Below are 14,942 nucleotides of genomic sequence, written 5' to 3' on the forward strand. Positions count from 1 at the left end.
AGTATTGGAAGAAAAAAGAATTACCTACAATAGAAGAATGGATATTGAAAGTTGCCAATTTGGCTGAGATGGCAAAAATCTCAGCCTTTTTGAAAGACAATATGCAAGAAAGATATTAAATGAATGGAAAGAATGGATTGACTATATCCAAAACAGATATCAGACTAAGAGATATCAGACTGCCTTTGAATGATTAGGATGTATTATTTCTGATTGCATTGGGGGAGGTTAGGATTTGATGAGAAATGCAGGAGTATAACTGAGTTAGGAGGGAAAATTTTTAGCATATGTTTGTTTTATTTTTAACTATACCTTGTGTTTGTTCCGGGAAGTCAGGGGAGGAGGGCTTTTGAAGGGAGGGGAGGGAGGGAGGGAGGGTAGAGGGGAGGGGAAGGTTTTTGTAAAACTTTTAATAAAAAAACAGTACAGAATTTACCCCATTCCAGGTGGCTATGGGGCGGGAGTTTGTTCTGATACCTGAATGTCCCCAGGTGACCCAAAAGACTTGGGAGTACAAAGTTGGGTGGCACAGATGCAACGGGTATGGACAGTGGTAAAAGAGGCATTGCGGCGGTCAGTTTCAAGGTATAAACAGCAAACTGATAAAAAAAGGAGATTAGACCTCCTTTCCAGATAGGACAGTGGGTATACCTCTCCATGAAATATCTAAAATTGAACGTGCCATGTAAAAAATTAGGCCCAAAATTCATTAGGCCATTTCCCATCATGAGGGTTATTAACCACATCAGAGTACAACTCCAACTGCCCCAGTTGTTGGGTAAAACCCACCCAGTATTCCACTGCAGCCTGTTCCGTCCGGCCCATATGTCCCAGATCAGGGGAATGCCTACCCAGCCACGTCCACCTGTTATGGTAGGCAGGGAACAACTATATGAGGTGAAGGAGGTATCAGACACCCGGTGGCATAGGGGACTGTTGCAATACCTGATCTTATGGAAAGGATATCTCTTGAAGGCCTTGTGGGTGCATAGCAATGACGTAAGAGCCTTTCGTTTAGTAGCCAGATTTCACCAGAAGCATCCACCTAAACCAGGGGAGGAGGTTCACCCGCCTTGTATCTACTCACCATAGTCTTTATTTTCCAGATGTCTCCGTGGTGGTGGGGCCACATGTCAGCCTCAGCATGCCTGACAGCCCGGGGCTGCCATTCAGGCAGGGGACACAGCAACGGGAACCGCGACCACCCGCACCTCCAACACTCACCTCCCAAATCAGTTGAGAGGCAGAAGCGGCAGCATTGGTGGCACACAAGGCCAGGACAGAACCGCCTGCACGTTGAGCCACAGAATGCTGCATTGGCGACTATATGAACAGCTGAGAGGCGGTCGCCTGTGATGACATAATCAAAGCTGAGCTGCGGAGCAGCAGATTCACCATGGCAAGCCCAACTGGGAGATGGAAGCCTGCACTCCAAACACCACAGGGGTCACATGGGGTTGGGTTTGCACATGTGGGCGGGGCAGGGCGTATTGCTTAAAGGTGGTGGGGAGCACTGAGCACGTAGTTCTGACAAGGATTTTACTTCACTGCTTGGGATGATCAGTTAATGCCAGTTCAGGAGTAAAGAAAAAGATTGCAAACCAGGATTGTGTTTGGTGTCTTTCTTTTCCAATCATGCAATTGTAGAAAAGTATATGAAGTTAATTGTTAGCTCAAAAGTTGAACTTTTATATATTCAAAGCTTTCTGCTTTGAATAATTTCAAATTTCAATAGACTCTTGGGTTCTATAATTAACTGTTTGTGAAGATCACTGTGCCCTTGAATTAATCAAAACATAGATTAATGCTGGGTGATTTTCTAACTATTGTTATAATAATCACAATTACGCTTTTAATTGTATACACACATATAACATATTGCAAAGCAATAGTTGCTATATCATAATCAATTTGTTGTTCATAGTATTACAATTATTATTCATGGAAGTTTCTTTTCTTAAAACACTCTTATTTATGAAGGCAAATCTTACTTAAACTGTAATAAATGAGAACTGAAATTATATTGGTGCAAGAAAATAGTAATCTCTTACTTGCTAAGTAGCTTTTATGAAAACCCTAGGTAGGGGGAAAAGGAGCAAGTGGTAATTCTAAATTCACAGAGTATTTTCAATTTCACTATATCTTAACAGTTTTCACTATATCTTGACAGACTACATATTTATGGAAAGTGGTTTGAATCAAATGCTTGACTGTTATTATTTGTAAATAATATTGACAGTTGAGGAAAGCATCTATTGTTCATGACTATAGCACTAGAGAGAAACAGAGTTGCTGAACTTATTCTTTGCATCAGCTTCACACATAAACTATAGCCCAATCTACTAAACAATTTACTGCAAAAGACGCACTAGAAATAAACATTAAGATAAGCAAGAAAATGGTAAGATAACACCTGACTGATCTTGATGAATATAAATCACCAGGACCTGATGGATTAGATCCCAGAGTACTGAAGGAGCTGACAGATATCAGAACCATTGTAGCATATCTTTCAAAAAACCTGGAGCACTGGGGAACTACCTGAGGATTGGAAAAGAGTTGATGTGGTTCCTATCTTCAAAAAAAAGGGGGGAACAGAAAAAATCTTAAAAAACAACAGATCAATCAGTCTAATATCAATACCTGGGAAGATACTGGACAACATAATAAAAAAAACAGATCCGCGAACATCTAGAAACAAATAAGGTTATAACTAGAAGCCTGCACAGGTTTGTTAAAAATAAATCATGCTAAACGAATCTTATTTCATTCTTTGACAAAGTGACTAAATTAGTTGACTAGTGAAATGCTGTAGACATAGTCTACTTAGATTTCAGTAGGCATTCAACAAAGTAGACCACAACCTACTTTTTGGTAAACTAGAAAAATGTGGGATACACAGCATCACCATCAGATGGATTTGTAACTGGCTGATAAACCATACTCAATGAGCAGTGATATTACATCTACTTGGAGGGAAATAAGCAGTAGGGTACCACAAGATTCCGTCTTAGGCCCAGTACTCTTCAATATCTTCATAAATGACTTAGATGAGGGAATAGAAGGGAAACTCATCAAATTTCCAAATGACACAAAGCTGGCAAGAATAGGCAACACTCTAATTGATAGGCTCAAGATCCAAAAAGATCTTGACAGACTTGAACAATGGGTCCTATCTAACAAAATGAAATTTAATTTGGAGAAAAGCAAGGTTTTACACTTAGGCAGGAAAAAAAAAAGGCACAAGTATAGATTACGCAAAACCTGGCTCAAAAACAGTAACTGTGAGAGGGATCTTGGAATCCTAGTGGATGGTCACTTAAACATGAGCCAGAAGTGTGCAGCTGCCGCCAAAAAAGCTAATACAATCCTTGATTGTATAAACAGAGGTATAGAAACAAAATCATTTGAAGTATTTGTACTGCTTTATAAAACCTTAGTAAGACTACACCTGGAATAACGCTTCTAGTTTTGGTCACCACATTACAGAAAAGATGTTGAGATTTTGGAAAAAGTGCAAAAAGAGCAACTAAGATGATTAAAGGCCTGGAGACTAAAACATATGAAGAACAGTTGCAGGATTTGAGTTTGGCTAGTCTAGAGAAAAAATGGACTGGTGGGCATGATAGCAGTATTCAGTATTTGACAGACTGCGACAAAGAAAAGGGGGTCAACTTATTTTCCAAAACACCAGAAGGCAAGACAAGAAGCAATGGATGGAAACTTATCAAGGAGAGAAGCAACCTGGAATTAAAGAGAAACTTCCTAACAGTGTGGACAATTAACCAGTGGAACAGCTTGCCTTTAGACAATGCGGGTGCTTCATCACTGGTGGTTTTTAAGAAAAGATTGGACAGCCAACTGTTTGAAATGATATAGGGTCTCTTGCTTGAGCAGTGTTGTGGTCCACCAGCAGCCTGTGTAGCTGGCAGCTGAGTTGGACAGTGAGGAGGCTGGGGAGGACAATGGGTCAGTCCTGGAGTCAGGGGAAGGCCCGGATGAGGGCTCTGCATCGGGGGGCAGAAATGGGGCCAGGGCCATCTGGGAGTGATGCACGGACTCCGGAGCCTCCAGAGGCAGACAACAAAGAGGCAGAGGAACAGGATGGGCCTGTTCCTAGTGCATGCATGCAAAGAGCTGCCAGAAGGCAAGAGCAGCTGAAGCAAAAAGGATGACTTGGGAGTAAGGCCAGGAGGTGATTGGCCCCTCCCATAAGGCTTAAAAGAGCAGCAACAGCTTTTGAGTTCTTTGCAGGCAAGCAACATTGCTACAATTGTTTCTTGTCTCCTGTTTCTGAACTTCGTGGGGTTCTTGCAAGAAAAGCCTTTGGCAGGGTGCCATAGAAGACAAATGTTTGTGATAAGGCAGGACTTTTTCTGAAGGACTTTGTTTTGGGCTTAATTTGGACTAAGCTGAGAATGAAGTAATTCTCAGCTGTTCTAATAAAATATTTGTCTAGGACTGATTGTGTCTGGTAATAACTACTTGGGCCTAGGGTCACAACAAGCAAGCAGTTGGACTAGAAGATCTCTAAGGTCCCTTCCAGCTCTATTCTACTCTAATTATATTTCAGTCATTAGATCAGTGGTGGGTTTCTACTGGTTCGCGCCAGTTTGGGTGAACCGGTAGCAATAATTTGGCCTGGGTTGCCGAACTGGTAGCGACTGCTGGCTGGCCATGCCCCTGAACTGGTCACCCAGTCACCCGGTCGCCACCCACTCACCCCTCCTGCCTGGTCACTGCCTGGTCACTCACCCTGCCTGCCCCAGTCACTCCTCACCTCCCGAGCGGCTTGCCTAAGTCACTCCTCACCTCCCGAGCGGCCTGCCTAAGCTGCCCTTCCATGTGGTGCCTGCCCTGTGCCCCAATTGAGCTGCCTCCTACCTACAGGTAAGTCACGCTAGCCCCCCACTCCCCAGAGCTTGCTTCAGCTCCCCCCTACTGTTTCCACTGAGCTTGTGTGGCTGGTTAAGCTGGCACGGCACAGCACGGCTCCATTCCAGGCCACGCTGCCTGCAGCCTAGCTTGCCACAGGCCCCCCAACATCCTCACCAGGCTCGCAACCGTACCTTCCTCCCATGGCTGGTGGCAGAGGGGAAGGCATGCCAGCATCCACGAGGAACACCGTTGTTAAGGAGGATTGCTCCTTGGCCCCAGCCATGCGTTTTCAAGCCTGGGTTATTGCAATAGTTTTTCACTCCTAGCAGCCCAGGCTTGAAAATGCATGGCTGGGGCCGAGGAGCCTTAAAATCCTCCTTAACTGCTCCAAGCCTCGGTTCTTCATGGGTGCTGAAAGTACCAGCCTTCAACCTGGCTGTTCTCTGTGCCTGACTTTCTGGATGGGTCTCCAAAGCACTGTGTTGCTAAAGATTCTCCCCCAACAAGAGAGTGGTGGACAGAAGAAGCAGCTGCTGATCACATGGAGCATTGTTCTCTGGTAACTTGTTTTCTCTCCACCGCTCTTGCTGGGAGAGCGAGAAAGTCTTCCGCAGCACAGCGCTTTGGGTCCTGTAAGTATAAGTCCCAGCCAAAAAGCCAGGCAGAGAGAAACAGGTTGAATCCTGTTTCTCTCTGGTGCAGCGCTTTCCGGACTTATCAGGACCCAAAGCGCAGTGTTGCAAAAGACTCCCTCTCTCTCCCAGCAAAAGAGCGGGGGAGAGAAAACAAGTCGCCGGAGAACACATGGAGGGCTCCATCATGTGCTCTCCAGGTCAGCAGCTGCTGCTTCTGTCCCCTGCTGCTCTTGCCTGGGAGAGGAAGGAAGGGAGAAAAGAGAGAGACAAAAAGAGAGAAAGAAAGAAAGAGAAAGAAAGAAAGAAAGAAAGAAAGAAAGAAAGAAAGAAAGAAAGAAAGAAGAGGAAAGGAGAGAGAGAAAAAGAAAGAACGAAAGAAAGAAAAAGAAAGAGGGAGAGAGAGAGAGAGAGAGAGACAAAAAAGAAAGAAAGAAAGAAAGAAATGGGAAGAAAGGGAGAGAGAGAAAAAAGAACTGAGAAAGAAAGAAAAAGAGAAAGAAAGAGGGAGGCAGAGGGAGAAAGAACGAAGAGGAAGGATCACAAACCCTGGCACTAGACATGGCTTCAGAAGACGCTTTGAAACAGCACAGCAATCTAGGGCTGGAAGGGACCTTGGAGGCCATCTAGTCTAACCCCCTGCTCCAGCAGGAAACTTTATATCATCTGGATTATTTTGGTTCCTCTAATAGAGAGGAAAATTAGCAGAAAGGAGTAGTTTACTAGGACAAGGCTGCCATGCAGAGGAAGGCAGAGATAGTCATTGACTTATGACCAAAATTGAGCCCAAAATTTTGGTTGATAAGCAAGAGCGTTGCTAAGTGAGTTTCATGACATTTTATTCAATCCATGACCTCTCCTGGCTCTAACAGTCATGTGCAAGCTAGGGAAGAACATCTGAAGGGGTATGTAATGTTCTAATATACAGAAGGTATAGTTAAATGTGTGGCAGAAAGTGGACTCTGGGTGTGTTTTTCCAAATGTAATAAGTGAGGTTGAATGCGTATAGTTTTAGAAGAGCTGTGTGTGAGTGTGTGTGTACATACACATATAATATATATAATATATAATGTATATTTTTGTGTGCCTATACACACACTCTATACTATGTAATATGTATGTACACATATGCCATATATACATAGGATTAAATAGTATATTTTGGATGTTCAGTAGTAGTAAATAAATAGACAGGGAAATTGTATCTCATTGAGGCCTTTGAGACAAGGAGAGGCCAGGCACTCTAGACCTAACCCTAACCCTAACACTTGACTATGAGTGATGTCAAGTTGGCCAGCCCACTCAGTCACATGACCAACCAGCTACGCCCACTGTCAGCCTCCACTCCAGTCTTCATATGCTTTTGAATGATTATATCAGTAGATAGAATGTAAACTGTTTATTTCTGTATTATAAACTGTTAAGGAAATGAGATGTATCATACCTCCGTCCAGGGTGAAGGAAAGGAGCCTATTAAGGGTGTCGGCTGACATAACAGGGGGAGGGATAATTAACTACTGTGTTTTATCAGCGCGCGCTTTTCTAACCGACACTGCATTCCTAAGTTGACTGACATCCAGAGACCTGTGGAAGAAGATTACCACGAGGGGCCGTGAAGGAGTTGGCATTGGACCAGACCAGCCTGACCTCCTGGAGGAGGAGGGACAATTGGGGGGATATGATATGTTAGCTATATTTTGTCTCAGTTCCAGCTTTGCTTGGCTGCTAACCAGACTGTAAAAGTAAAAGTACTTGTTTTCATTCCAAATGAAGTCAAGGTGAATTCTTTCCTTTTATATTGTCGGAGGTAGCTTGACATTAAGCTGGAACTCACATCATGTCTACCAACCAGGATTGCAATTGCAATACCGGGGGGGGAGAAAACCCAAATGTGATGGAAGGCCTGCTGCCGGCTGAGCTGGGGGAGGCGTCCAGAGGAATTTTTGCTGACACTTTTAACCCTGAGCTGGAAAATTGCAGAGATCGGTGGATTGAGCAATTAAGGCTGGAAGAGGAGAAGTGGAAGCCAAGTGCCGAAAAGTTTCAGTCTGGAGTAACAAAGAGGAAAAAAAAGGGCACGGTGAGACTATCGGATTGGCAAGAAGAGAGAGAGTTAACAGACAACCGCCAGTTGGAGCAAGCATTTCGTCTTTTCCGTGAGGTGAAAGAAAGACAAACAGCTCGTCAAAGGTATGAATCCCCTATTCGGTCCTCCAGGTGGGAGGGAGAAGAGGAGGAAGAGAATACAAAGGGGCCAGCTAAAGGTGAATTCCAGGGTGGTGAGATTTCTGAAGAGCCAGGGCTGGAAAATCTCTCCCCAGAGGAAGCTGAATTGGATGAGGGCCGGGCGCCACCTGCTGACCAAGCAAGGTCGCGCAGGGGAAGGAAAAAGCCAAAAATTCCCCCCCTATCAGAGAAATTTGATGGAAATGCGAAGGAGTTGGGACTGTTCCTGGCGAAAGTGAATGACCACATGATAGACTGGGGGGAAGATTACTGGTCACAGGCAGCACAAGTGAGAGCTGTGACTCATAATTTGACCGGAAGAGCAGCTGCGTGGTATGTGTCGTTACATACAAACCACTCCCCCTTACTGCAGAACTACGAGCATTTTATGACTGCACTGAGGCGGAGGTTTGAGGACCCCCTGGCAGAGCAAAAGGCCAAAGGTCGGATGAAAACCATCAGGCAAGGGAGGAGGCCGGTGGCTGATTATAACCAGGAGTTCAGTGATTTAGTTCCCTTGATGAGGGGGTGGTCGGAGGTGACCCTTGTAGACATTTTCAAAGATGGTCTGAATGGAGATCTCTATGAACTGTGTCGAGCACGAGCCTCTCCAACTACGCTGTATGGCTGGTACACCCTGGCAGCAGAGATGGAAATCGAGTTAGTGAAGGACCGCGGCAGAAGACAGCGCATTGGAGGGCCATCCCTTGGCCGTTTTCCAGAAGGAACCTATAGGGACGTCCCTAGATTGGAGGGAGGAAGACCACGTTCGTCTGCGTGCTACAGATGTGGGAAAGAAGGCCACCGAGCAGCCGACTGTAGAGTTAAGTTGATACCAAGCGCGACCTCTGGTGGTGAAAAGGAGCCAGTGAAGCCAGCGGCTAAGGCGCGGAAACCAGCAAAGTGGGGAGGCGTCAGAGGAATTTTTGCTGACACTTTTAACCCTGAGCTGGAAAATTGCAGAGATCGGTGGATTGAGCAATTAAGGCTGGAAGAGGAGAAGTGGAAGCCAAGTGCCGAAAAGTTTCAGTCTGGAGTAACAAAGAGGAAAAAAAAGGGCACGGTGAGACTATCGGATTGGCAAGAAGAGAGAGAGTTAACAGACAACCGCCAGTTGGAGCAAGCATTTCGTCTTTTCCGTGAGGTGAAAGAAACACAAACAGCTCAAAGGTATGAATCCCTATTCGGTCCTCCAGGTGGGAGGAGAAGAGGAGGAAGAGAATACAAAGGGGCCAGCTAAAGGTGAATTCCAGGGTGGTGAGATTTCTGAAGACCGAGGGCTGGAAAATCTCCCCCCAGAGGAAGCTGAATTGGATGAGGGCCGGGCGCCACCTGCTGACCAAGCAAGGTCGCGCAGGGGAAGGAAAAAGCCAAAAATTCCCCCCCTATCAGAGAAATTTGATGGAAATGCGAAGGAGTTGGGACTGTTCCTGGCGAAAGTGAATGACCACATGATAGACTGGGGGGAAGATTACTGGTCACAGGCAGCACAAGTGAGAGCTGTGACTCATAATTTGACCGGAAGAGCAGCTGCGTGGTATGTGTCGTTACATACAAACCACTCCCCCTTACTGCAGAACTACGAGCATTTTATGACTGCACTGAGGCGGAGGTTTGAGGACCCCCTGGCAGAGCAAAAGGCCAAAGGTCGGATGAAAACCATCAGGCAAGGGAGGAGGCCGGTGGCTGATTATAACCAGGAGTTCAGTGATTTAGTTCCCTTGATGAGGGGGTGGTCGGAGGTGACCCTTGTAGACATTTTCAAAGATGGTCTGAATGGAGATCTCTATGAACTGTGTCGAGCACGAGCCTCTCCAACTACGCTGTATGGCTGGTACACCCTGGCAGCAGAGATGGAAATCGAGTTAGTGAAGGACCGCGGCAGAAGACAGCGCATTGGAGGGCCATCCCTTGGCCGTTTTCCAGAAGGAACCTATAGGGACGTCCCTAGATTGGAGGGAGGAAGACCACGTTCGTCTGCGTGCTACAGATGTGGGAAAGAAGGCCACCGAGCAGCCGACTGTAGAGTTAAGTTGATACCAAGCGCGACCTCTGGTGGTGAAAAGGAGCCAGTGAAGCCAGCGGCTAAGGCGCGGAAACCAGCAAAAGTGGGGGAGGGCGTTGCCAAGAAGGGCACGCCCATCAAGGAGGATGGCGAAGTGTCGACCGATACTGACGACAGCAAAACCACGTCAGAGTCCGATGAAGACCTTCTGGTGAGTTGGGCACGGGGCCCCTTGGACATTCCTGTTAATCTACATGTACCCTCTTCGGGTAATAAGGGGGAACTGCTAGCACTACTCGATTCTGGATGCACTAGATGTATGGTCAGTCCCGAACTAGTAGAAAAAATGGAACTAAGGTTGAGAACCTTAAGTAGGCCCATAGCTTTTGCCCAGTTAGATGGCTCTGTGGCAGGGGGAGGGCCCGCCCATTTCGTAACGGAACCCATAGAAATGATAATAGGAGACCACCGCGAAATTCTGAACTTCATAGTAGCCCCAGGAATGGACCAACCCCTGTTGTTAGGCTTGTCATGGTTGCGGAAATGGAACCCCCATATTAACTGGAGAACGGGAGTCCTACGTTTCCGTTCCAAAGCCTTAAAAGGGGAAAAGGGGAAACCCAAGAAGGAACCTACCGTGACCTTGCACCAGGATAAGTTGGGGGCAATGATTGAACGTATAGACGGGGAAGAAAGAATACCCAAGGAATACTGGGACTTACGAGAAGTCTTTAGTGAGAAAGCATCAGACGTACTTCCTCCCCATAGGCCTATTGACTGTGCCATAGACATCCTTCCGGGGGTAAAGCTTCCAAAGCCAAAAGCTTATCCCATGACCCAAAAGGAATTGGGAGAGCTACGTAAATTCATAGACAAAAACCTAGAGCGGGGCTTTATCCAACCGGCTAGGCCTCGTGTGGCGGCGCCAGTGATGTTCCGGGAAAAGAAAGATGGCTCCTTTCGTCTTATAGTTGACTATAGGAACCTAAACGCGGTGTGCGCCGAAAACATATATCCCATGCCACTCATGAAAGATATGTTAGCACATTTAGCGAAAGGAAAATTTTTCACCAAACTGGACCTGCGAGAAGCCTACTACAGAGTTCGTATAAAAGAGGGGGATGAATGGAAAACCGCTTTCAACTGTCCACTAGGATGTTTCCAGTTTCGAGTACTGCCATTTGGACTGCAGGGGGCGCCCGCAGTTTTTATGCAACTAATAAATGAAATACTCCATCAGCATTTATTCAAAGGAGTTCTTGTCTACCTTGACGACATACTTATCTATACAGAAACAATGGAAGAACATATTAAACTAGTAAGAGCTGTACTCAAAAAGTTATTATCTGCAGAACTATATTGCAAGCTTTCCAAATGTGATTTCCATCAAACCAAAATAGACTACTTAGGGTATCGCATTTCGGCTGATGGATTAGAAATGGATCCAGAAAAAGTGAAAGCTGTCTTGGAATGGGCCCCCCCACGCACACGCAAGCAACTCCAAAGTTTTTAGGATTCGCAAATTTCTATCGTCAATTCATCCTCCTTTGCTCAAATTGCTTTACCAATCACTAACCTCTTAAAACTAAAGGAGACACGAAACCCAAGCCATCATTACCTCTCGAATGGACAATGGAATGTCAAGCTGCATTTGAAAAATTAAACGACTCTTTGCCGAACCTATTTTAAAGCACCCTGACATGGATGTTCCTTTTGTAATACAAGCTGATGCAAGTGATGTAGCAGTCGGAGCCGTCCTGCTCCAAAACAATGCTGATGGTAATTTACAACCCTGTGCTTTCACTTCTCGAAAATTGACTGAAACTGAAAGGCGATGGGCTATTTGGGAAAAGGAAGCATTTGCAGTTCATTGGGCTCTACGGACATGGAGACAATTCTTAGAAGGTTCAAATCATCCTTTTGAAGTTTGGACTGATCACAAAAATCTAGAAGCTCTAAAGACTCCTAGAAAACTTTCACCTAAACAAGCCCGCTGGGCTCAATATTTTAACCGCTTTAATTTTACTTTACATTATATCCCTGGGGGGAAAAACTTCTTGGCAGATGCTCTCTCACGCTTACCCCAATACAATTGCACTCGCTCCGAGGTGGTTCAACCAATACCTCCCGTACAACAGTTAGCAGCCCCAGCAATAACTAGAAGCCACTCCAAAGCTGACCCCTCACTCCCAGATGAACTAACCAAGTCATTTAAAGAAGCTTTACACACCGATGACTGGTACTTAACTCATTCCCATGAATGCACACTCCGTGATGGACTAGCTTGGATTGGAACAAAACTATATGTTCCCCTATCACTCAGAGAAACCATCCTACAACGTTGCCACGATGCCAAAATGGCAGGGCATTTTGGATTTGTGAAAACTTTGCATCTTCTTAAAAGACAGTTTTGGTGGCCAAGTCTTAAAAAAGACATTCAAGCATATGTAGCAAGTTGCCCTATTTGTGCATCATCCAAAAGACCTCCGGGAAAACCTCCTGGACTACTTCAAACAGTAGCCAGACCAGGAACCCCATGGAAAGAAATATCCATGGATTTCATAGTGGAATTGCCTGAAAGTTCAGGAAATACTGTTATTTGGGTTGTGACTGACCTTTTCTCCAAACAAGTCCATTTTATTCCATGTTCGAAAATACCCTCCTCAAAGACTCTAGCAAAGTTGTTTGTACAGCACATTTATAGACTTCACGGAGTTCCTAATCGCATCATTTCAGATCGAGGAGTTCAATTCACTTCTCAGTTTTGGAAAGAATTTTTGCGACTCATTGGTTCCGCCCAAGGATTAAGCTCTTCCCACCATCCTCAAACTAATGGAAGCTGTGAACGTTCAAACTCTGTACTAGAACAATATCTCCGATGTTATGTTAACTACCAACAAGACAATTGGGCAGATCTCTTGCCTTTTGCTGAAGTTGCCTACAACAACTCAATTCATAGTAGCACTGGATTTACTCCTTTTAAAATAGCTTCAGGTCAAGATTTTGTTCCTATCTCAGAACTCCCAAAGGAAGAAACTACTGTTTCCTCTTTGTCAGAATGGATAGATCAAATACAAAGCACATGGAAAATGACTCGCAAGGCGATCGACGCTCACCGTGCACATAAAAACAAGCAGATAAAAAGGTCCCTGAGAACAAATATCAAGTGGGCGATAAGGTTTATCTTTCCACCAAATATCTTCAAACCACTCAGAAATCTAAGAAACTTGGACGCAAATATGTGGGACCTTTCCCCATAGTAAAATCATCAACCCGTGACGGTACAACTACAATTACCAAAAACACTTAGAAGAATCCACCCGTTTTCCATGTGAGTTTGCTGAAACCTGAACACACGTCTACTTTCCGTCCTAACCATACACCCCTCCTATACCAATTCTCATAGAGGAGAACAACACTTTGAAATAAAAGAAATTTTAGATTCAAGAAAACATAGAAATAAAATTCAATATCTTATTTCCTGGAAACACTTCCGTTATCCCAAGCTGAATGGGTGAACAAAGAAGATGTTCGTGCTTCGGAAAAGATAGCACAATTCTATAAAAATATCCTGACAAACCCTAACTTCTCTTTTTCTTTCTAGGACTGGCGTCCTTGTTGCAGGAGGGCGAATGTCAGCCTCCACTCCAGTCTTCATATGCTTTTGAATGATTATATCAGTAGATAGAATGTAAACTGTTTATTTCTGTATTATAAACTGTTAAGGAAATGAGATGTATCATACCTCCGTCCAGGGTGAAGGAAAGGAGCCTATTAAGGGTGTCGACTGACATAACAGGGGGAGGGATAATTAACTACTGTGTTTTATCAGCGCGCGCTTTTCTAACCGACACTGCATTCCTAAGTTGACTGACATCCAGAGACCTGTGGAAGAAGATTACCACGAGGGGCCGTGAAGGAGTTGGCATTGGACCAGACCAGCCTGACCTCCTGGAGGAGGAGGGACAATTGGGGGGATATGATATGTTAGCTATATTTTGTCTCAGTTCCAGCTTTGCTTGGCTGCTAACCAGACTGTAAAAGTAAAAGTACTTGTTTTCATTCCAAATGAAGTCAAGGTGAATTCTTTCCTTTTATATTGTCGGAGGTAGCTTGACACCCACCCAGTCACATGACCACCAAGCTATGCCCACAGCCACATGACCACCAAGCCACGGCCACAGGCACATGACAACCAATCCATGCCCATCAAGCAAGCCACGCCCACAGAACCGGTAGTAAAAAAACTTGTAACCCACCACTGCATTAGATCTATATCAGTATTCATTCTTCAAAGAATTACAAACCTCATTTTCCTTGCTCTTTAACATCTCTTTCAATTTCTGGATTATGTGATCCTGTTTCTTGGATGCATGCTGGACAGATTTCAGTTCAAAATCCATTTCATTCACTTTGTCTTGGAGCTGTTGAATACCAAAAATAAATTTATATCACTAATTTAATTTTTATATTTATTCCTTATATTTAAGAAAAGGCAAACACAAAAAGATATATCTATCATCAACAAACGAGTCCCAGCCACGAAAATTGATACCGGACCCAGGATAACACACAACCCCACCAACCGATCATCCTCATCAGATTTAAACTCAAACCCATCCCACAGACAAAACACAACCACCATCCAGAAGCCAGACGATGCTGGCACCACTGGCTGCTGCACCCCCCTCCGATCCCCACGCAAAGCAAGCTGACACATGACAGGAACACATGACAGGAACACATGATGGACTCGGAGCCAGGCCAGGGCCCGGGATGCTGCATCACAGCCATCTGCTCAAGACATCACATAACAGAACTCCAGAGGCCAAAACACCAAAGCTCAGGAACAAAAGACTAGGACCACACCCCACAGGATACTGTGAGGCAGCCGACCAATCTGCAAACATCCACTTGCAAACACCCACTCCATCTACCAATCAAGATGCAACCACACAGCCAACCAACCTGCTCACAGCAACACTCCCCACCTCCCAACCAGTATTTATAGAGAGACGGCAGCTCCGACCACGCTTTGCTCACAGAAGCACGAAGCCGAAAGCACCAGCCTGAAGATGATGAGTGAGACCTCATCGAAACGTCGCCAAGATACTCTCAACCTTACATGAGAAAAGACCTCAATATGCCAAGTGTGTGTGTGTGTGCGTGTGCGTGTGCGTGTGTATTTGAATTTGTATGCA

The 14,942-nt window shown here is 45.0% G+C and overlaps 1 protein-coding gene across 11 annotated transcripts in view; it reads right to left on the bottom strand.

Moving 5' to 3' along the window:
• PDE4DIP (phosphodiesterase 4D interacting protein) overlaps positions 1 to 14,942 on the bottom strand; it is a 473,453-nt gene that overhangs the window by 352,761 nt on the left and 105,750 nt on the right. For 9 of the 11 annotated variants that reach the window (XR_009154308.1, XM_058176217.1, XM_058176218.1 and 6 more), the window contains one exon: positions 14,049 to 14,165. The exons of the other annotated variants lie outside the window; for them this stretch is intronic. Coding sequence is in view for 8 of the 9 variants with exons in the window: in XM_058176217.1 (XP_058032200.1) it covers positions 14,049 to 14,165 (117 nt within the window). In the remaining variant the exon portion in view is untranslated. The remainder of the gene's footprint in view (positions 1 to 14,048; positions 14,166 to 14,942) is intronic. 11 annotated transcript variants of the gene reach the window in all.

Source organism: Ahaetulla prasina, chromosome 3, assembly GCF_028640845.1.
Source record: "Ahaetulla prasina isolate Xishuangbanna chromosome 3, ASM2864084v1, whole genome shotgun sequence".
NCBI classification, from domain to species: Eukaryota; Metazoa; Chordata; class Lepidosauria; order Squamata; family Colubridae; genus Ahaetulla; species Ahaetulla prasina.